A 22,971-nucleotide genomic window follows, 5' to 3' on the forward strand; every position below is an offset into this window, starting at 1 on the left:
TTTTAAATTATGTGTATATATGAGTTTTGTGTGAGCATGAGTGTGCTTATGGAAGGAGTGGGTGGTTTGCACTACCCACGGCCAAGCAGCAGCCTGAAACCAAAGCACTGCTTTTCTCCCAGTATATAATTTTGTCATACGACCTGCTGGCCGGGGACTCCTGCATCTGTCTCACTGCGGACAGCAGCAAAGCCACAGGTTTAATAGCAGCTGCTAGCAGGGTAAAAGGGGGCCAGCAGGGCCAGCTGGGGCCAAATTCTAGTGGGCTGCATCTGCTAAAGACTCGTATGAACTGGAGGAGACAACAGAGATGGAGAAAGGGGGATGCCAGAGCAGTAAGGATGAGATGTGTGTCAAATATATATCTTTTATTATTTAACACTGAGACTGCGGTAGTGCTTAGAGGCTGATGTGTTGGACCTTGTTATACCAGATGCCATAAACACAGTGCACGCAGCAGTCCTTGCTCCAGAGAGCAAGGAAAGCCATGCTATGAGACCCATACACAGCACAAACAGAGGGTGCCTCTGCTTTTCCAGCTTGTCTGTAGTCCAGTAAGAGGCTCCCTTCCTGGAACCAGTGGGTGACATTCACCGGAGCAGGCTGGGAGTAGTGGAAGAATTGGCCCTTTGAAGGAGTATATAGGACTACATGTGGCAACACAGTAAACAACAGCCAGAGACAGAATAAATGAGTCACTTTTCTAGCATATTTGAATACTGTTTAAATATAAACATTGCAAATTAATATCTCTAACTGAGAAAAAAAAATTGGATGCAAAAATACACCCATGGTATACTGCATATGCATATAAATACATTATATGGTTTGCACAGTCACTATGTGTCTCCCTTCCGAACTGACTTTCTACAGCCTGATACTAAAGTTGAAACAGAGAAAAACAGAAGGGAAAGGTCTTCAACTGAACACGTTGTTTTGGCAAGTGTTTTGCTTCCCAAAAAACTGGGCTGTAAAAACAAAACATAGTTTCACAACAGACCCATTTGTGTTTTCACATCATATCTACCTCACAGCAAGAGGGGAAAGAGTGAGCAAGAAAATGGTGACGCACACAGGGTGCTCAATACATTTTAATGGCATTTGAGACCAGTTCCACCACCCATCCAAAGCCTATGACTTTAATGGGGTCTGGAAAAGTCATTGCCTCAATAGCGAAGGCTTAAGCAACATCAAAGTGCTTTACTAGACGCTGGGGCTTACCCCACATGATCCATTCCAATAGGCAGCTTGCTCCTAACCCTCTGTTAGCGGGCTGCCACCCCAGTGCAGATGCACTGGACGGGGTCACTGCAGAGCGGCTGGTGGCTGCCGGGGGGTCGGGCGCTCCCACCTCACAGAGGTGAAGGAAGCACTCGCTGCCCTGGCTGGACTGCTGCTGTGGGCACAGCCAGGGCTCTCCGGGGCCGGTTCGGAAACCTCGATGCCCCTGGACTGCAGCCGAGGCCACTCCAAGCCCCAGATCTGGGGATGCTGCAGCGCAGGGGGACAGCGGGAGTCCTGCCGTGGCTGAGCAAGAGCTCCTCCTCACCCCAAACCTGGTGCCTCTCCCATCAGCCTAATGCAGCCACCCCTGCCTGGCTCAGAGGAAGGCCGATGGGGTGCAAGCACGCTCACATGGGACTTCTCCAACATCTCTAAATTTTGGCTTCGTTTTTTGTTTCCCTCTGTTTCCTTAGAAGACAAAAAGCTACATAGGAGGTACGTGCTCAGTCTGAGCTAGCTGGGGAGTCAGTGACGTGGCCTTCGTGGCACCCTGTGAGGTAGATGGAGGTCAGTGCACCAGGGCAGTGTCCAGGCAGAGAATGTGGTGGCACCTAGGAGACCTTGGAAGGAGTCTGTGACTGCTGTGAGGAGCAGCCCTGCTCCTTGCAAGCACTGCTCCACCCACGGGTGCCCCCTTTTCCCAGCTGTGCATGGAGGACAGTGATTCCTGTAAAGATGCTGAGCACCAGGTTAGGACAAAGTGTTTTCCGTAGGAAAAGGTGGTAGCGTGCACTGTGCATCACTCCAGAGGATGGTCTCCATCCCGGGCTTAGCCCACAGTCTGGCACAAGGTGGATGCCAAGGGGTGGCTTGGCCTAGGACACATTTATGTTGGAGAAGAGTGGGGCCCCGGGTGGCGTGGATGCTGTGCTGTCTGCCAAGTAGCCCAGGATGCTTTTGAGTTCACTGCGTGACAAATTGGCTTTGATGTACAGGAATGCTTCCAGGTGCCTTTTGCTGTGGAAGAAAAATGGGCAGGTGTTATCTCCTCCTGCAGATTACCGCGTGCCTGGTCCCTTGCGCCAGGATACGGCCCCCACCCCGCCATGGCACTGAGGTCCCTGGCAGATGCCAGGTCGGCATCTGGCCATCCTACATGGGACCCAGCACCATCCCAGGAGGCTTGGGGTAGGGTAGGGAATCTCCAAGAAAAAGGAGAAAACCAGACCAGAATTTGGAATATATAAATAGGCTTTTTTTAATATCTTATTTTGTTGTCCAATGGCACTGGGATTGCCACAGCCTGGTGGGCAGCCCCCACCTGTTTTTATAGACTCAGGCTATATGAACCTCACCTATACTCATATCTGACTGTTTCCTGGCTCAGCTAAAATTCCATTTGTATTTGCAAATCTGTTTCAGCGCCTCTTACCGGATATCTGGGTATGTCGTGGCGAGTGTTGCAACTTCAATTTTAATAGCACCTAAATCCTGAAGTCGGATTATTTCAGCCAGTTTGGGGAGCACTGAATTCAGCCACGTTGCTTGAGAGCCCTGCCAGAAGAGAAAGCGGTCAGCAGGGCATTGTGGAGGTGCAAACCTCCACCCAGCCCAGGAGTTGTGTTTCACCAGGGGTGCTGCCAAGCCAGCTCCTGAGGCTGTTTCCTGGTGATGGAGAAGGACATGGCAGCGATCTGAGGTGCCTCACTGTTTTCAGTGACATTTCTAGCCTGGACCAGCCTTGGAGAAATTGGATTAGTTTTGTGGTGGTTTTTAATCCTCTTACGCAAGTGGTGTAGGGTTTGCCACAAGACTGAGGTTTCCGCATCCACTTCAACAAACTCTCTCTGCTCCTCCCTCAATCACGTTTTCCTTTCGTTGGGTTTCTATGCTGCCCGGTGTGTGTGTGAGGTCTGATGGGCAAGGTAACGCACTGCCACGTGCTGCTCTGCCCCAGCTCTGCACACAACCCTGCCTTTAGCATCTCCAGGCATTGCCAAAATCCTCTCCCTGCCCACTCAGGTAAAAACCCCAACTGGACCTGTTTTCTGGTCATTGGATGTCCCAAGGCACCAGCTGGCTGACCTCCTGCCCACGCCGAGTGATGCTCAGGCTTGTTCCTTCTCCAGTCAGATGTACATGGGATGGTGGAGGACAGGGCTTGGCTTAGCTTTTTTGCAGGCAAATTTAGAGGCGTGAAAGGAGGAAGGTGTTCTCAGAGGACAGAGAGGGGTCTTTCAGCCATGCCTTTTGTGGAGGAAACTCTTGTGTCCCAGGGACCCAGCACTGCCCATGCCAGCCCCTGCCTGACCTAAAAGCAGCAGAGTGAGGGAAATCAAGTGCGAGAGGGAAAAGTCAAAACCTAGACTCCACACAAGCTGTACTGAAACCAGAGCAGTGCAGTGTTTAGCTAAATCTTCAAAAGGCAACTGCTGTCCATGGGACAGAGGATGAAATAATCTCTCTCCATCCGGGGGAGGGCAGGCTGGTGGCAGGGGAACCTTCCTGCCCACAGGCACTTGGAGACCTCTTTCTGTCTAAGGTCCTGCCTTCCAGGAAATTAAGCTGAATTAGAAAGTTTAACAAGAGGCCCCATAAAATTTATTTTCCTGTTTTCCAGTGTGCCCATGCCCCATGCTCTTGCGGACGCAGCGAGCACTCACGTACATTGCTGGTGCAGAAGGCTTCCAGGTCAGCAGCGTTCTTGGAGATGTGTTGGGCCAGGTTTTGCTGTTGTGCTGGAGTTTTCAGGCTGACTTTCCTCTTCAGCAGCCTCACGATGTACTCTTTAACCAAACGGGCATGGATCTTCTCCATGATAGCCTGTTGGGAAGGAGAGGGGGGGTCATCCATCTGTCTTTTGCTTGGGGACAAAACAAGCCATGTGTGTGGATGGAGAACAAAAACATCTTGGGTGCTCTAAGATGTGCCCCACCAAATGCCTGCTGCCGATCACACATCGGGAATGGCGCTAGCTGCCAACCTCCCCACAACTGGTTACGGGACATCCTAGATGCCAGGAATTTCTTTGTACTCAGACTAATGAAGTGTGGGAATTTCCAAGTGTTGTTTCCTTCTGGGAAGAGTTTAAAGCATAGAAAAGATCTCTGCGTGTTAGAGAAGTAACAGTACTCCAGAGAAACAGGAATTCATGCTGCTCCTCCTGTTCCTTTCTCTAATACACAAAACATCATAATTTTGTTTCATCTACTAAAAAGACAAAGGCAGGAAATCAAAGATTTTTTTATATAATGATGTCTGATATATACTCCAGCACTACTGAAAATGTGGTTGTGGCTCAGTTATCTGGGATTTGTCCCAGCTGCATCCATCTCCTCCAGTCCTTAGGGCAATCAAAGGAGCCATGAGTCAGAACCATGCAATTGCATCTGTGCTTCAGGTTTGCTAAACCAAACCCATACATAAATAAAGCCGTATTTTTGGTAGTCCCTAAAGCATTTTCTCTACAGAAGGGCTGGTTTTCTCTGCAAACACTGCAGCAGAGCTACAGGAGTTTGCTTCTGTTGGAGAAGAGTGAGATTTATTTGGCTAATCTAAGTAAACTGCATGCTGATGGAAATCCTGCCTGAAAGGGCTCTCCGATGCCAGGCCAGCTCACCAGCTTAATACGGGTCAAGGCAACTCGAGTCGCAGAGGATCAGTGCTGAAAATGCAGCCTTGGCATCCCATAATCCCTCCAATATTTCTCTTGGACTTACATGGTAGAAAGGGTCCTTTAGGGTCCGGAAGTCTGAAATGTGTTTGCTGGTGGTTTTAATGATCTCATTCATAATTTCATTGCTGGAGTCCCACTTATTTTCTGTAAACTTCTTATAAATTGGCTGAAAAAAGGGAAATCTGCTTAGTTCCCTCAAAACGAATTCTATGCACATGTATATTTAGCATTTCTATATGTACAGTATCCTACATAGCGACAGTGTGGTGTGCAGTCCTGTGCAGGGACATGTGACGATGACTTACAGAGACAGGGGAGGAGGGGGCTGTACTGGGTTTCTCATGATGAAGACAACTGAGGGCTTGAGAGGCTCATATTGGAGATGCTTTTTTTATTTCCACATTGTTAATGTTTTGTCCATACCATCTTGTCTGATTAGAGAATTATGGAACCATCAGGGAAAAACATGAATCCTTATGAGACATCTTCAATCACAAGTTTTCTTGGCCACAGTAAATAAATATGAAAATAAAAAAAGCACCCCTGCTCTGTCATGCCTTCCAAAAGGCCCTACAGAGAAAGCAGGAGAGATTGTGGCTGAACGTTCCTGACTCCTATGCCTTCTCCTCCACCACACTTCCTTAACTTAAAAGGCTTGTGTTATATATTAAAAAAAAAAAGAAAAAAAAAAGAAAGAAACCAAAAGTGCCTTTCAGGCCACCTTTATGAAGAAGCCAAAAGCTGCGTAATCGCAGTTCATGTCATTTGTGATTGCTTCCTACAGTTTGGAGCGTAAACTCTTGCAGGTTGAGACTCTCCCTCCTGCAGCAGTTATCTTAGATGTGATCAGCACATTCTACGTTCATCTGCGCAGTAACGCCTATGTAGCTGCGCCCATTTTGCCTGCAGGCTCGAGGAGCAGCTCAAGGAGAGGTGAGCCTGAGTTTTCTGGCAGCGATGCCCTTCTGAATTTTGCTGCATTTCAATCAGAGATTTGGGCAGCCGATAGCACGGCAGGAGAACATGCCCAGCACTGGCACAGGCTGAGCCATAGGGCAGGAGGGTGTGGGTCATGGGTAGGGTACCTTCAGCTGGGCAAACAGCTGTTGAAGCAGCACATCAAAGCCGCTGTTTTCAATGTCGCCCAGAGTGCTGAGGATACTGGCTTTATTGTAGTCCGCTTCTGCCATGTTTTTCTCTGCGTAGTCTCTGCAGGGAAATATCAGCAAGGTCAGAATAATCTGTCCTCAAAAGAGAGGGAGAGAAATTCAGAGGTCTCCAAACCTTCCTCTGCCCACTCCGGAGTACCTCCCCTCTGCCACACTATTGTCCTTTGCCTGCAGAGGAAGGAGCAAAGCCTTTTCTTTTGGACCCTTACCTAAAATTCCAGCAATTGTTAATATTTGCAATCAGTATAGCCTTGTAGTATCTGTGCTTCTTGCTTTTCTCCTTAAAGTCTTCAAAAGCATCCTTGTAGCTGGAGGGGAGATGGGAAGAGGAGAGGCGGATGAGTGCGTGCCCTGGGTGGCCCTGCCAGCCCCGCTGCCCGACGCTGCCCTACCGCACCTTTTCAGGAAGGCAGGCAGCTCCTTCGACAGGCGATCCGACAGCTCCTCGCCCACTGCCGCGCTGATGTCCTTGGCTCGCTTCTGGCCACTGTAGATACTCTAACAAACAAACAAGATCAACTTTAAATGTCGCCTGCTCCAAAAAGGCCAGGTTTGCTGGTTAGAAAGGCTACAGATCTTTAACTGCGGTAACTGCACCCAGCTCTCCTGCCTCCCCCGCTGCGACCGAGCCAGGGACCGTGCAGAGCAGCTATACTTGTTTGGTGGGTTCAAGCCAATTTTGAACCCCATCTTCAAATGGGGACAGAAGTAAAGAAGAAAGAAGCATTAAAGAAAGGCTATAAAATAGCTGAGAAAATGGGGAAAATGACACCTGGGTTTTTTTTTGCTTTTTTTGCTGAATGTCATATGATTGCTTTAAAAAAAAAACAATTTAAGGACAACAATCTCAATATATGCAAGGTTTATTTTTTAATAATAAACTCTACTAATCCTCTACAGTCAGAGGAGGGAGAGCGTTGAGCGTGGGGAAAGGGTGTGAGCACTTGGAGTGCTCTGCCCGTGACAGTCTCCCTGGGAGCAAGCAAGGCAACAGCACCGTGCGGCTTCCTCGCTCGGCTAAACCTGTCTCTGGTCTCTCTGCTGTTACATTACCCAGCACCTAGTGGCTTGGTGTCGGCTGGGGGTGCAGAAGAGACTGCACAGGGAGAAAACAAGGCAGCTTTCCTGCTTGTTTTGCTTATAGAGGAGTTTGTTTCCAGCACGTGGTAGACCAGGACCGTGCCAGACCATAGGTATGCGCTCCCCTGTACCACCTACCTCTACTACTGCCCTACACAAGCGACTTGGCGTTTTGCTTTCCTGCATTGGCCATAGTTGCTCTCAAAGCCTAAATATGTGCAGGATGCAATTGTTTATTTTTCATATATATCTGTATTACCTGGATAACAAATATTGCTAGTAGTTCACTCTGAAAATGTCCATTTAGTTTCTCCGGTTCTTTGTCTTCTTTCCATCTTTGAATTTCTTTATCTAAACATTTGCTCAGTGAATTTTTGATAGTAGCCTTTAGGGAAGGAAGAACAACAGCATTTACCACAAAGTGGATGTAGTGGCTCCTGCCGTATGCAGGTTTTACTCGCCCACCCACCATTTGTCTGGCTCAGCAGACTTTTTCCTTGGCCCTGGCTGAGAAATTAAGGCTCTTTGTCACGAGATGCCTTTCCCACCACTTCACGGCAGCAAGGACAACCCCCTCACAATATCCACCTATGCAATAGTGAGTTGAATATTTCAGGGTAGGAATGAAGACCAAGATCCACGTCCCTGCCCGCCACCTCACCATGTCAGTGGTGGTCTGGAGGGCAGGGGAGGGGAGCGGTGGATAAGAAGGTTACAGGCAGCTACGCGTGCCGGAGCCCAAATTCCCCCAGCCACGCATTGCCTGTGTGTCACACTCAGTGCTACCCTCTGGGCCTGGTTTTGCAATCACTTTTCATGAGCCCTTCTGACATCTTACGAACATTGGGAAGTGAAACAAAATGTTCTCAGGTTTTCTCTGCCCCAACCCCTCTTGTGTGCACGCTGTGCAGCAAGGCTTTGGAAATGGTCTGTACTGTGGCTGGCATATATTTCTGATCTCCAGGTGCCTTGTTCATGCGCCTTGCAGCCCTCACACCCACCGCTTCCCATACGCAAATCATCACAGGCTACAGCTAAATCTGGAACTTGTCTTCTCATTTTCCAGGAATTCCAGCCCCAAATGCCAAAAGCCCTAAGATCTGGGAGTACTGTAAAAGTTGCTTCTTGTTTCCATTAAGGCAAGTGTGATCCAAAAACCAGAGCAACTGTTATGTTCTGCAGAACAGGCAATTCTCCATCAAAGAAACAGAGACCAGACCTGTATACTTTGCGCTCACCCAAGGTCTGGCACTGCTGCAGAGACCAGAAGTAATTCTGAATCCATCATCTGCGACAGGGAGCATAAATCCCTCTGGGGATTTAACAGATAACCGGAAAATTACCCATAAAGATTTGTTGTTGGATTTTTCCCCACCTTCCTACCACAAGGTTTGCGAGAACAGAGCAGTTCTTTTCTGATGGCTCACAGGGCTATCAAGTTCGCTCTGCAAGTCCCATCTAGCAGCAAGCCGACCTGTCCCCCCAAAAGAAACAATAGCATTCTTGCTTTTGCTTGTCTCTGGAAGGGTGTGTGGCTCACAGGTGAGAAGTTACGTGTGCAGGACAAGTCAGAGCTCCTCCGAGGGGTCATATGGGAGTAGTAAAGGGAAGAGGGGGGACTGAACAGATTCTCACCTCTTCACTGTCAAGGTATTTCTTTTCAAGCTCTTTGCTCAGACTTGATGGCAAAAGGCTTCCAAGCTTAACTTTTTCCAACTCCTCGGCTAAAACACGATCTTTTCTCATATCTCTGGAATGAAAAAGCCAAACAATCACATTTTCCAAGGGCAGTGTAATGCAAGACAGCTGTTGATGAAAATCACTGACGCTTTTTGAGGCCATCAGTGAAAAAACAGATGGAAATGTACATTGTCCTTAGTCCAGGCAGGACTTGGAGGAGTTGAATCTGTGCCAGGGGTGAGACCTGTAAGGGTGGGAGCCCAAGCAACGCTGGGGAATGCAGTCATGTTCTGCCGAGCTCCTGAGCACCGGCCACTGAGCTCTGGTGGGGATGGGGGACCTGAAGCATCTAGCCCCAGGACACGACCTCTCTCCATCTATAGAGGTGGTCAGATGAAAAGCTGGCATTTTGTGGCTAATTGGGAATGGGGTGGGTGGTTTCATATCCTGCTGTCACGTCCCCACCGCATGCTGGCTGAGCCAGGTGCTCCTGAGCAGCTTTGAGGGAAGGGACCTGCCAGCTGTGGGTGGCTCAGGCCAGCACTTGGTTTGGGGGGGCTGATTTGGAAGCAGCCTCTCCTTCTGGAGCTGCAGAGAATAACCCCGAACATTGCCTGAGCCCCATGTTTGCACATCACCCAGCTCCACATGGGTACACCGCCGTGCTTCCCACACATGGGCTGTTTCTGATATGACACTGGAAGCTGGGGCCAGGCTGTTGTGCAACCCTCCCCCTCCTCGTTGCTCCCTTCACTGCCAGCTATGGAGACGGTGGTCCCTCAGCAGACACCTGGACGTGGCCTCTGGGAACACACTGCAAAGCAGCCGCTGCCGTGGCCAACACCGTCCCCAGTACCAGGCTGCGCTGCTGTGGCTGAGCCGTGCTCCTCACAGCTACTGATTTCCAAACACACGCTGGTTCAGGCCTGAATATCCTGACCTAGAGCACAGCGCTGGTGCTGGAGAACTTCCAGCATCAACACTGACTCATTATGCTCCGCCAGTGAAACATGAGAAGGAAAAAGTGGAGGTGAAGGTTGAATGGCTTTAGAACAACAGAAGAAACACTGCTGGTGTATTTACTGGTTTTCACCTAAGAAATGAGAGCTCTCAATTCTCCATCCAGTACTATAAGCCACAACAAGGAGTATTTTCAGTTCTATAACATACTGGGCTTGTGAGGATGAAGGGTGACCCTTGGCTGATGATGTCCTCTCACAGGGATGCACCCTTTGGTTGCCTAACTGGGAGGAGAGCATAGGCTGTGGGTAACACCTAAGCAACACCCTCCATGCCCAGGATAATTGTATCTCAGGTTGTTCTATTTATTGGCTGCTGTCTGGTCCAGAGGGCTGAAATTCCCAAATTTTCCAAGAATTAGTTCAGGTCTGCAACTGGAATAGAGATCAGGGCAATGAACCTGTCCAATTTATGCCAGAAGTGGAGCCCTAAACATCTGTGTGTATATCTGTTGCCCAGAAGCCTGAATGGTGGGGTTAGCCCATGGTTTACAGACTAGCATCCTTGAGTGCGTCCCTTCCAACTGTCCTGGCCATCAGCACGATGCCAGTGACACCAAAACCTAGCCAGGTGCCAGACTGCATCACAGTGATACTGATCCACAAATCAAGCAAATGCCTGGTTTTGCAGTCAGTGAACCTGTGCTGATCACCAGGGGTAAACATGTGTAAAAGTCTCACTTACTTTGGATATATGTTGTGCACCCATGAGAGGAGAAGGTAAATATCCTTGTCTTCCAGATGAGACTCAGCATTTTTCTTTGCCTGGGATGCAAAATAATTGTGGTAGAGTTCTGCATATGTGCTGAACACATTAAACTCAGGGGGATAAAGCTGTTTAATGTACTTTACAATTACTGTCAAATCTTCTTTCATTGTCTTTCCCATGTGCAGGAGGTTCTGGCCAACTGTGGAGAGGTTCTCAGTTCTAGAAGTATGGCTTGTGTCCTTCATTCGAGTCTCTACTGACTCCTTTACTGTAGCCATCCAAAGGTCTTTCCATTTTCTAGGTCTAAATTGCATGTTTTGGTCAGGTGGATTCTCTGACGTGTAGTTCTGATCTTCTTTCTCCTGCTCTTTCAGTACCTCTACAGCCTGCTGCAGCAGTTCTGGGTTTGTTTTTGCTAGCAGTATGGAGTCTTTCAAGATGCTGAAGACTTTGTGCTTCAGAACTTCGTAGACGGACTCAACGTCTTGCTGGCTGTTGTTCAGTCCCTCCTCACTTTTGCTAGACAGGCTTTTCTCCAGGACAATCAGATGCTGAGCAGCATCACAAAGCTTTTGCTCTTCAAGGAGTTCCATGACTTGTTTGACTGGTGAAAAAAGAACAGCCTTTCTTTACCCAGTAGTGAAGATTTGAATTTCTGTTTTTTTAAAAAATGACGGCTCTGGAATACTTTTTAAAAAAAATGTTTATAATTCTATAGTGTTAGGTCTTAGGCTCCTTTGCCATATAGAAAATTCTTCTGTTTATTTAAATATCAGGTTATTTCTAGCTTGCCTCTAAGTGGGGAAATGGAAATCTAAATACCCATCACCAATGTGTTACATATGGACAGCTATTCATGAGCTACCTGTATTTTTTCCCCTAAATTTAGATTTCTGGAGTTTTATTTATCTATCTATCTATTTATGTATTTATTATCCCCCTTCACATTAATATGACCTCAAGTCAGAAGCACGGCTTTAGAAAAAGTGTAGATGGAAAGATGTAGCTAAATAAGATGTGCTAGAGGAAATACCACATGGGTGTTCCAGAAATAGGTTGGCACAATCTGACCTGCGAAATATTTTTGGAGGACTTATTTAGCAGACAAGATAAATACAATTGAACTATTTTATCTGAACTACTCGATATGGTGCAATCTGGGAAATTATTAGTTAAACTGGAGAAGTTATACCTCAGAATAAGTTTTGTTAGGTGTGTAAGGTTTGTATGGAGAACCCTGGGTGGAGAAAGCTTACATTATTCATGAAACTCATCTTACTTCATATTCTCCTTGGAGACTGTGGCACGAAAGCCGGGAGTGCCCTATTGGCATCTGCTGATTACACAAAGTTCAGAGACGTTATCGAAACTGAGGGCTTGGTGTGTGATACAGGAACAACGGGATAACTTGAATAGTAAATGGGCTGAAATTCAATAGCACAAAGTATAAGATACAAATTCAATAGAACAAAGGTTACTTAGTAACAAATAGGATTTTCTGCTGCAAGCTGGATGTGAATCAGCCTGAGATGGAGGAAGAAGAGAGATGCCTGGAGAATTAGTAAATCATTACTGTGAGATGATGGTGAAAATGTCAGATATGACCCCAGGATGTATCCAGTGAGGACTGTCCAGCTAAGATAGGAGAATAGTAACATAATGTACCAGGCATCAATGGTATCTCATCTGGAATATTTTCTGCAATTCTGGTTGCTTTATTTCAAAACAAGACATTGGGAATGGGGAAATGTGGCAGTCAGAACAAAGGCACAAAGGGCCTGTTTTCAGCAGACTCAGTTCATTTAGCTGAGCAAATTCAAGGCCGAGAAGGAAAACCACCAGTCAGGGAAAACATTTGGCACATGGAGAAAGAGATGCCAACTAGCCAGGTAAAGGCTTGCCTGGGAATGAAATAATTTGTACTAAAACAGTGAGACTTTGGAAGAGGCCCCAGTAAAGAAGGTAGGACTAAATAATGAACTTATTTTAAGGTACAGCTTGCTAAGTTTATGAATCAGGTAACAAGATGTGTCACCTGAGGTGGCAAGTGAGCCTTGGAAGTGCCAAAGGACACTTCCATCTCCAGTTCTGGGTTTCACTGAGCAGATATTTTTCTACCTCTCTAAGCACCCTGCAGGGACAGTGCCCATGACTGGAGGAGCTGTATGTTTATATATCAGCCCCGGGAAAGACCTACACGTGCTGCTTACTGCTGTCCCTGGGGGAAGAGGAGATTTCACAGGGTGGTAGTTTCATGGAAGAACAGAGCAGAGAGGTAAGCTTTGGTTTCTCACCTACCCACAGATCTCTGTGCCCCCATGAGAGGTAGAAATAAGTTTCGTTTTGGACAGAAAACCTGCAAACTGGCAGTTTCTTGAGGAGTGTGCCCTTGGTACCAAAGGACTAGGACTTGAGGTCATGTCTCCCTCAACCCATGTTTCCTCAGGCTCCTTGGCCAAGTCACTTCAGTCTGTGGGTGCCCTTGTTTCTCAAGGGGACAATTCTCCACCTCGTGCAGCCCCTCTAGAGGAAACTATGGCCTATGAGGTGGTGCAAGGAGGATGGAGGAGCACTTACCACTGGGTGGCTTGATCTTTTTCATTTTCTTAAGTGCATTTGTAAAGATTCCCTTTATTCCTTTCTTCCCCTTTTCAGGGCTGTCCCCAGCAGAGGTGCAGCTCCCATTGCTCGTGATGGAAGATGCACGTGAGGGTCTGCAGGCTGCCTCTGGCCTTTCACTCATCTTCTCCTGGTCCCTGGACCAGATCTCGTCTCCAGAAGGTTCAGGACAGGCAGGGCCTTGCTCAGCTACTGATGTCGAAGGGTTTTCAAGCTGCCTGTTTGCACCAATGCAACCCTCTGATCCATTGCGTATTCCAATAGGACCACTTTGGAAAAAAGGTAACAATTTCATCATTTTCCTTCTAGCCTGTAAATTTCAGAAAGAACTGGTCAGATTATAACAGTTTGCATAAAAACTACCACGGCACAATGTGGCAAGGTGTATTCCCACTAAAAAAACCAAATGCTGGAATGAGTTGTCCCTGTGTGGGGAGCGCTACACAAGTCTGGTATAAGGACAGCTCTGCAGGATTGCTCCTGAGCAACGTCACCTCAGGTAACTGAGAGGACGGAAGCAGCTCTCTGGTCTAATAAATAACTTAGAGAAAATTGATGAGTGATTTTAAGGGTGATTCAGATGGCCTGATTGGAGACCTTGAGCTTGTCTGGATACAGGAGAGCGGGGGTCTCCCACGGGATGCTGTGGGAGTACGGACGTGAGCATGGATGCTGCACACGAATGATGTGGGACAAGCGTCCTGTGGCTATTCAAAGCAAACTCCCATACTTTTATATGGCATCAGGATCAATTCCCACCTTCCTCGGGGCCTGATTTTGCTGATCTCTGCTCATTTGGCTGCAGATCTGTTTGTGGAAGCATCCATTTAGCTTATTGCACAATGAGTCTGCAATTACAGCATGAAAATGAGATGAGCCTACCAAGCCAGGTATGCATCAGTCTTTGCTGAGCAAAAGTCCTGCTGGTTTAACTGTGTCCCCATTTAAGTCAGTAATAAAATCCCTAGCTTTATTGAGGAGAGCTCCAAAAGAAGGTGGCTGAGAGTTCAAAAACATTAGGGATGTGAAAAACATGGTTGAAAGGATGGGAATGTGGGAAGCACAGCAGTATCTCCTGATATGAGCATCATGAGGCTTATCATTTTAGGCCCCAAAATCCCAGTCAGAAGCATGGCTTCAATGCTCTACATGCTGCCTCCATCCCTACGGTGGCAGATGCAAACTCAGGGATGCATTCAGACCCTTCAAACCCACTCAAAGTCTACGTAATCTCATTTTCAAAAGGGTCCCAGGGTGACTACGGCATCCCAAGACAAGGCAACTTCAGCGCAGCTTGTTGCAACTTCAGTGTGACTTGGGTGTTTTCAAATACCTGGGAGGAATTGTTGTCCCATCTGTTCATGTTGAAATGTGGGCCGTGGCTTGTGCAGAAAGAAATGCTAGTGAAATGGGGGGGGTGGCGGGGGTAAGGTTCTGAGAGCAGGCACTAACCAGATTGGACTTTTCCCAGGGCTGCTAAATTAAACTGGTGCTAGTGACCAGGGCTGCTGCATGTCCAGAGCCGTCCTCGCCTGGCTGAGGGGGAAACAGGAACGAGGCGTGAGGATCAGGGTGGTTTAGCCTTGTTTAAACAGACATTGTCTTGCCAGAGTCCTGCTCTACCACCAACACTCCTGCGCTACAAATAATTAACGATAGAAATCTGTTATTGTAACAACGTCTTCTTAGAATTTATATTTAGAATTATTTATGTACATGTATCATTTAATATATTGCTATAGATTTATTTGCATAATTCTATTCATTTATATAAATGATTATAACTGTGTAATTATTGTAAATAAAGTGACTCGTAGTTTCCAATCTTTGTTCTAACAACACCGTTTTTTTAAGTGACTTTCTGGGAGACCAGAGCACTTCTGTATAAAGAAGTTGGGCAAGTTTTGGCTTACTTGTACTGCGTAAGGGCAGAGGAATTAGGCTTTAAATAAAGGAAGAATTTGGCTTCAGTTATAAGGCCACAATGGCGTGATCTTCAAATACCCTCGTTAAATTTATACTGCTGATACGCATCATGCTGATACAAACTGTGATACTTATTTCCGGGCAAACTGGTTGGAAGACTGTGGTTTTCGTTTTAATTGTGATTGCTCCTGCTGGCTCCCGGCAGCTTGGAGAGTTCTGACGCATCAGGTTAGTGGTAGCAGCCAGGTGGAGCAGTTACAGCCTGACACGGCTGAAAGCTTTCCTTCTCCGTGCTTCGGCTGCCAGGTCATGTTCAGGATTAGTAATTCTATTGCTTCTAAAACACAATAAAGATGAAAACTCATTTGGGAAGGAGAGAAAGGGGTGTGTGTGTGTGCACAGTCTGGCTGGCTCTCAGCCACACTGGTGGTCTGTGACCTGGGACAAAGCACAAAGGTAAACCTAAGGTGCTTCTATGGCTGAGTGGGATGGTGGTGGCTGCCAGAGGCGTTGGGTCACTGCGCTGGGTCGCTGCGCTGGGTGGCTGCGTTGGGTGGCTGCGTTGGGTGCCTGCTGAGCAGAGCCCTTGTCCCCCAGGGCTGTGGGGTCGGTTGCATGGGCGAGCGAAGGGGGCTGGAGCACCAGAGCTGCCCAGCGGCAGTGAGTCATGGCTCAAGCTACTTCTTCACCCACTTCTTCCCCTAGCACATTTACTGGGCAGGGAGGGAGGAGAACCCCCCGCGGTTCACTCTGGCTACTCTAGTCAGGATGCCCCACTAGAATCCTAAAAACGGTGGAAATGAGCTCCTTTTTGTTACTTTTCCATTACCAAAAAAAAAAAAAAAAATCAAATCATGGTAACAGGCATTCTCTAGAAGCTTTGGGACTTTCCTAATTTTTGTAGGGCTATTTTCCTAGCCTGCATTTCCCAATACAATGCTGTGTTTAGAGTCATTCTGCCAAATCCCTTCCTTCCTGTTTATTCAAGCACAGACTCAGCCGAGTCCTTCTTCTCTCTCCTATTATTCCAAACAAAGCATTTATTGTTCCTTTTTTTTTGGTTTCTAAACAAAGAAAGTACCTCTCCCTTTCTTATAGCTAAAGATGACATTCAGAGTCTTTTGTTTTGATGAATGACAGCCAGAAAGGTGGATTTCAAAATGGTTTTGCTTCTTCTTCAACACTAAGATGAATGTCATGTATCTTTGAAAACCATTGAAATGACACTACACATAGAAGAGTCTGTAAGGGAAAGACTAAGCTGGTTAAAAGCCTAGTTTTTAACATCTGGCAGAACTTTGTCCTGGTAATGCTCTGAAAGGGCCAAGCGCAGGGGCTGGCGGTGCCCAGGAGCGAAGCAGGTAGCTGGGCATGTGCTGCCGGGGGCTGCAGCCTGCGTGAGCCCCTGCAGTGGTCCCTCTGCAGAGCGCACCGAGCCATCGTCTGCAGCGCGTCCCTATGCCCTGACCTGCCTAAAGAAGTCCCAGAGCCGAATTAGAAGAAAGATAATATCAGCTCCAGCATTTTTGCCCAGGGGCTGCACATCAGCAGCATGTGAACTGTTGGCAATATTGGCATGTTAGGGTGTGCTTTTTCATCTTGAGCTAATAAACAGTGAAGGAGTTAAACATCTGAGTAAGGCTGTCAGTGCAATAGCTACCATGCTCACTCACATTTGGCCAGCTTGAACGTTCGCCCAGCATTCATCAGTTTGCCACTGCTGGTTTGCATATGTTTGTATCTGCAGCAGCAAATACCATTAAACTCCAGCTCCCAGTTCTACCTTGAAATGCAGCCTCGGACACTTATGACAAGTAGTACCAAAACCTCCTCCTCCATCTCTTATCATTAGATGACCAACCACTTACTGTAACAAACGCCTATAAGAAAATTCTTATAAGAAACTTTCTTATAGAACCCCCCCCCACTTTCTACAAGAAACACTCAGCTAAAAAGAGATGGCACTGGTTATGGCTGGAGGCCACGGGCGGGAGATGCTGTGCCAGCACTGCTCCTTGTGCCTTCCCCAGCACCCGCTCCTGCCCGCTGTGGCAGACAGGACATGCCAGGAGCTCGACTTTGGCTCGGATGGCCATGGGCTGCTCCTGTATGCCTGTGTTCTGCTCACAAATCAAAGCTTGTTAAAACTCCAGCAGGCTTCTAATTATTTTAGCAGTTAACGCTTTGGGAAATGCTGAATAATTTCCCAGGCACAGAGCTAAAATTCAAATCTTGGGAAATGTAATGATTTAAGGTCAAGACTTGACATAGATCCCAAGTCCCTATTATTACTAATTTACTGTTAATTTACTGTTATCATCATCATCACCATCCTCATTATTATTTTGTGGCACTATAGTTTGAGCCAGGGGAGTCTTTAGCTCCAATTATTTTTGACGTAGTATATTCAGCTTATGGTTTCCAACCAGAAGAGCAGCACAGCTCGCATAGCATCCTCTGCTACCCTACACAAGGCCCTGTACCACTAGGACAGCGGTGCTGTTGGCTGCCGGCACGCCAGAGAGGGACCCAGCGAACTCTCCGCATGGTGCCGATCACGGCGTGTACGCCCAGGCTGGAGCTTTTCCAGGGTGGGCAGCAAAGGCAAGGGAAACGCCTGGAGCAGAGCCACGACACAGGACACAACTCGGACTCTGGGCATGGTGGCTTCCTGTTTTCTCCTTTTTCTCCTTGAAGGAAATGGCTTTCCAACTGCACACTTAGGAGTAAGCTCATTTGTAAGGGGCAGCTCATAGTGTGCCAGACAGCGCTCAGGGGAAGAGATTTATTGATTACCCTTATTCTGAATTTTTTTGCTGTTCTTTTTCTTGACTGCTTTTTCCTGAGCTGCTGCCAGTATTAACAAGCATTTGTTTGGATTTTCAGTCCTCTCCAGCCTGCTGACATCCTAGGTCACAGGGATTTATCTCGTTTTAGTGGAAAACCCCCCCACTCCCACAGCCTCTCAGAAATCCAGAGTTATTTAGCAAAGTTTGTTCTCTGCAATTGCATCAGCCTTTTCTCCCCCCACCTGCTTCCCATGGAAGTGGGGTCACCTCTGCCCACCTGAGAAAATTGCACCTGGTCAAACCATCTTTTGAAGTGGCAAAGCAGTGCAGCCAGTCTGAGTTTAGTGTACCTCAGACTATGCAGTGACACCTAAATAAGCTGCTAATAAATCAAAGCAAAGAGTCTACAGAGGTGCCAGTCCCAATCTTTGCAAGTTGGGAAGCCCTCCTAGGAGGTGGGTTTTTTCCTATCAATTCTCTTTAGCTGGATTGGGTACTGAATGGAGACACCATGAAGCTGGGGGCTCCCACTTGGCTCTGCCTGGGAAATCACAGTCCACAGATGAGCTGGGCCACCAACAGCCCCACCTTGAAATTTTACTGTGCTGCTCAAATCCATGCTCCTGTCTGGGGACCCCTACGGGACACCCCTGTGGTCCAACACCACCCTGATGGCGGCCAAGCTCTGCTCCTAATGGGGTCAAAAGCTGAGGGGAAACAAAACCTATGTCTCCAGCAAAGAAGTCAAGGCAGGAGCAGAGCCTCCCTGGGGGACTTGATCCACGTGCTTTAGCAGTGCCAGGCACCCCCATGGGGCTGGGGGTGATGGGGGACCCAAGGGACCTAGAGGAATGGCAGTGGCAGACCAGGCAGAGGATCCCCAGGCATGTCACCTGGTGCGAGATGCTTTAAACCAGCATTAAACCATGTTACCACCTGGCTGGGGAACTGCGTAGATAAGATTACTCAGTGCCTCGGTCATTTTAAAATGAGAATTTGGTTTCCCTAAATTACTGAAGCACAACTGAAAACGGTCTGTAAACCAGTGCCTCCTGTTGTTAGAATTTTTCAAATAGCGAAAGAGAAGAGAAAATTACACATAGATATTGTTATTGGGAAAGAACAGAGAAAATGCAGTGTAATAGGCTCCTTTTTCTTCTCACTCAAATCTGGGCAGTATAATTTTAAACTGCTGCTGCTGAAAGAGAAACCAGCTGCTGCCATCTAGGATTTTGTTTTCATATTACTATTCCCAAATCGAAATCCTGCATTCAGGCCCAGAATTTGCAAAGTTCACTGCTAGAGCTAACAGTGACTGAGAAGATACACAAAATCCCTGGGAGCCAGACCCAGAGTTCCTGGAGCGCTTGCCTCTGCCAGCACTTTCAGACTCTTTGGCTTTCCAGGCCTCTTTTTACAGAGAGGGTGACTGAAGCAAACCCAAACTTGAGTTTTCCAAAGCTCTCTGCTCCCGTTCAATCGCCTCTATCGGAACTGGCAAGCCTCAAAGTCCCTTGGCAGGGGCAGGCGGTTGAATGCCTTGGAGAATGACTGTTTCTTCAGGTTTTCTGCTTTGAACTTGGGTATGATGGCGAGGGACCACGGCTTCTAGATCAGCCATATGTTCCAGTCACAGAAAGGCTCTTCCTTACTTTGCAGCAGCCTCAAGAAGAAATCCTACTTTAAACACACTGAGGATCCTAACCCTGAGGTTGAACCCTTCACTTTGTGCCTGCAGTGGATGTGGGGCGGCTGCCCAAGGATGGGAGGGAATTTTGACAGGCACTTCAGTGCTCTGGGAAAAGGCAGGTCCTAGGGGCAGTGGGACTTGCCTGACTAGGAAAAAAAATAGTCGCAAAATGGTGAGCATGGCAATGCAGAAATGTGCCAGCTCAGTGCAGCGACCCTGGCAGGGTGCAGGGCACAGGGGCTGCCTGGGACCATCCAGGATCCAGGCACTGAAATGGTGTTTTTCCAGTGCCATCGGGCTGAGTGAATCATAACCCAATTATTTTCCTGTGATTTGGGAGAAAACCACTTCCTTCCGAACAAAGAGGAGGGAGTGGGAAGTGCCACGCTGAACCTGGATCCCAGGGCCTGATCTGGGTTTAGGATGCTTCGGTGCCCAAGACCTACGTCCAGCTTTTGGGGAAGGGGTTGGGGGGGGTCGGGGGGACAGCAACAGGAATCACTGCTCGCAGCCTGTGTCCGTGCCCTGAAATTTGGGGGATGAGCGACAGAAATCGGACGCAGCTGTCAATGCAATTGCCAGACATATTCTCGCCCCGGGGATGTGTCTGGAGCTGCTGTCCTTCTCGCAGCAGCCCGATTTATTCTCTATTCCGGCAGTGACAAGGTGGGGGCTGAAATCTGTCGCTTTGTCCGCGAATCCATCCTTTAGCACCTTCCACTTATTCCTTCCTCCCCTCTCCCGGACCCAACGGGGAGCCTTGGCGCTCGCTAGCCTTGCAACAAGTGAGCCGGGAGGGAGAAGCGGGAGAGACGCCGGCCCTACGGGGAAGGAAGGGGAAAGGCCCGAGGTCCGCAGCACGGCCGGGCGGCACGAAGGACTTACTCTGCGGCGGCGGCGGCGGGTCCCGGGCGGGCTGGCGGGGCGGCGGCGGGCGGCGCTGGCTGCGGAGCCCCGGGGCAGCCCGGCTATAAGGGGAGGGCGCGGAGGCGGAGACCCGGCCACGTAGGGAGCCCGCTGGCTGGGGAAACTCCGGCTGCGCCTCCCCTCCCCAAATGGGCTCGAGCCAAAGGGAAGCGAGAAATCCCCTCCGACGGGGGAGGAGAAGTCCCCGCCGACGGCTGGCCCCGGCGGTGGGGGCTTCTGCCCCTGCCGGGGAGCTGAGCCCCCGCGCCGTGCCCTGACGGAGCGGTGGATGGGGCACGGCGGCACCCAGGCCTCGCTGCCGCGGGGCGGGTCGTATGTGTGATGTGTCCCATTGCAGGCTTGGAAAGGCACCGTTAGGGATGGGGCAGGTGCCCCCAAAAGCTCTGCTCCCCGAGCGGGGTGCTGCCACGGGCGGGCTGGCAGGGGTGAGGTGCGTGCCCGAAAGCACGGCCGGCCGTCTCGGGGTGCTGCGTTGTGCCCAAGGCGAAGCGCCTTCCCCAGAGCAGGGCTCGATCCCAGGAGCCACTGATTTCATCAAGCACCTTCAGTACAGCGGGTTGAGTCCCTGCCTCGGGACGGGGAGACACAGGCTCCCTTCCTCACCCCAAAGCCTCTGAACCTGTATCTTCCACTTGCAGAAGGGACATTTGTCTTCCTGATTTCTGTCCGTGATTTCCTAGGCACCTGCATCCCTGGTCGTGGAGGTGTGGTGAGCCCCTTACACTGGGGAAGCGTCCGCGCTGCCACGGCAGGGGAAGGCTGGAGGACAGCCAGGGGATGCCGGGGTGACAGCAACGGGTGTGGGGGGCCTTGCAGAGGGTCTGTGAAGGCTGTCAGGGCTGTGCTGTCCCTCGCTTAGATAGCCTCAACATGGAGCATCATCTGCACCCATCTGGGTGAGATTTGGGCTGAAGCAGCTGCCCTGGAGGCAGAAAATCAAAATATTGTGGTCCTGCAGAGCATACCTCCTCTCTCCTTTCCTGGGAAGCTGCTGTGGGGCAGAGAGAGGGGCAAGCAGCAGGTCCCAGTGCCTGGTTACTGTGGCTGGGATGATTTCTGTTTTATATGTGATAGCTGTGGTCTAAAGCAAAATGCAAAAATATGGTCCAGAGACTTAAAGCTGAGTGTGAACCATGAGCTTTCATGGTGCTGCTGATGCCCATCCTCAGCGCCTCTGTGGCTGCACAACTTTCAGGGGGGCTATGCAGGCCCAGCATGGGGGCATCCCCCTGCAGCAGACGTGATCTGGGGCCAATGTTTCTGCTGGAAGGAGGCACCTGGCTGAGCGGGCACGGTGCTGGAGAGCAGATGCTTCTCCCAGTTTGTGCCTTTCGGCAGGCATCCTGCCTGCCGGGGCTGCTGCTTTCGTCTCTGGGACTCTCCTCTCCAAAAGATCATGGTAGCAGGGAACACCCCCCCACCACCCCCCCAGCAATGTCTGCCAAAACAGGAAGCAGAAGCGGAGGGGCCACCCTAATGGAGGGGCCACCCTAATGGGCAAGCCCGTGATCTCTGGTCTCTGGAAAACACTGATTGACCTCAGGCCAGCCTGTGGCTGAGCTGGGCGGAGGGTCCCCCTCCGGGACTGCCTCGGGGTTGGGTCCCCTTGCTGCCTGACAACTGGTAGCCAGGAACAGCCATCGTCATGGGACAGAAATGCTGGATGCCACATCAGTCTGAAAATCATTGGAAACAGGAAAGGGTGTGAGATTTGGCCCTGAAGTGCAGTAACTTTCGCTGTGCTCCATTGCCTCCTCCAACAGCAATGTGAAGGGGAGAGGAAAGGTTTGCCATCTGCAGTTACAGACGGTTTTGGGGCAGCATGGTGCAGCTGGAGGCGAGCTTGACACTGCATCCAATGACCCTTTTGTGCAGAAGGCAAAGGGACATGGTTCCTGGGAGGCACTGGGGAGGCTGGTGTGGCCTGGGAGTTACATACACAGGTAGCTCTGGGCATGGCCGGGCAGGCAGCGTTTGTGGCTGGCTGAAAGCAGACGATGCTGTTCTGGATGCAAGGAGGGCCCGGGGCTGGTTCGCTTCTCCCGTCCTCTCCTCAGGTACGTGATCTCTGCAGGACGCAGGGGTGTCTGTCCCCAGGTGTGCTGTGAATCTGCAGCGGGAAGTGGCTCAGTGACACGTGTCTCAGACCCAGTGAAACCTCTCTTTAAATATTCAGGGGGTCTTTGCATTTGGCTCAGCAGTAGTGCTACTGTTTTATGACACTGACGCCTCATCCCCAGCTTAACACAGGAGACCCTGGCTGTGGGAGACTCCTGCAGCAAGTGATGTGGGAAAGCCCAAGGGATTCTGATGCTCAGCTGGTGTTAGCAAACGTAGCTGCAAATCTGCAGGCATCCTTGGTTGTTTTCTTGGATAACTGTCTGTACAGAATGATTTATGTGGGATCCAAAGCAGATTCATGTAGTGTGATCTGTTGCTGGGCCTTATCTTTAGCTACTGTAA

The 22,971-nt window shown here is 49.3% G+C and overlaps 1 protein-coding gene across 2 annotated transcripts; it reads right to left on the bottom strand.

The window, feature by feature from the left end:
* Positions 1–1,459: 1,459 nt before the first annotated feature.
* LOC104314399 (tumor necrosis factor alpha-induced protein 2) lies at positions 1,460–20,557 on the bottom strand. Of its 2 annotated transcripts, none has more exons than XM_069783391.1 (12): positions 20,467–20,557; positions 13,135–13,486; positions 10,534–11,161; positions 8,785–8,899; positions 7,409–7,534; positions 6,467–6,567; positions 6,279–6,377; positions 5,986–6,109; positions 4,944–5,066; positions 3,892–4,047; positions 2,657–2,778; positions 1,460–2,241 (listed from the first exon to the last, which is right to left on the bottom strand). In XM_069783391.1, the coding sequence occupies exons 2-12, from the start codon at positions 13,472–13,474 to the stop codon at positions 2,100–2,102; spliced, it is 2,076 nt and encodes a 691-aa protein (XP_069639492.1). In that variant the 5' UTR covers positions 13,475–13,486; positions 20,467–20,557; the 3' UTR covers positions 1,460–2,099. The 2 variants fall into 2 exon arrangements, with proteins under 2 accessions (XP_069639492.1, XP_069639493.1); XM_069783392.1 differs by lacking the exon at positions 20,467–20,557 and adding an exon at positions 19,338–19,580.
* Between the last annotated feature and the right edge of the window lie 2,414 nt (positions 20,558–22,971).

This window comes from Haliaeetus albicilla, chromosome 5, assembly GCF_947461875.1.
Source record: "Haliaeetus albicilla chromosome 5, bHalAlb1.1, whole genome shotgun sequence".
Classification (NCBI taxonomy): domain Eukaryota; kingdom Metazoa; phylum Chordata; class Aves; order Accipitriformes; family Accipitridae; genus Haliaeetus; species Haliaeetus albicilla.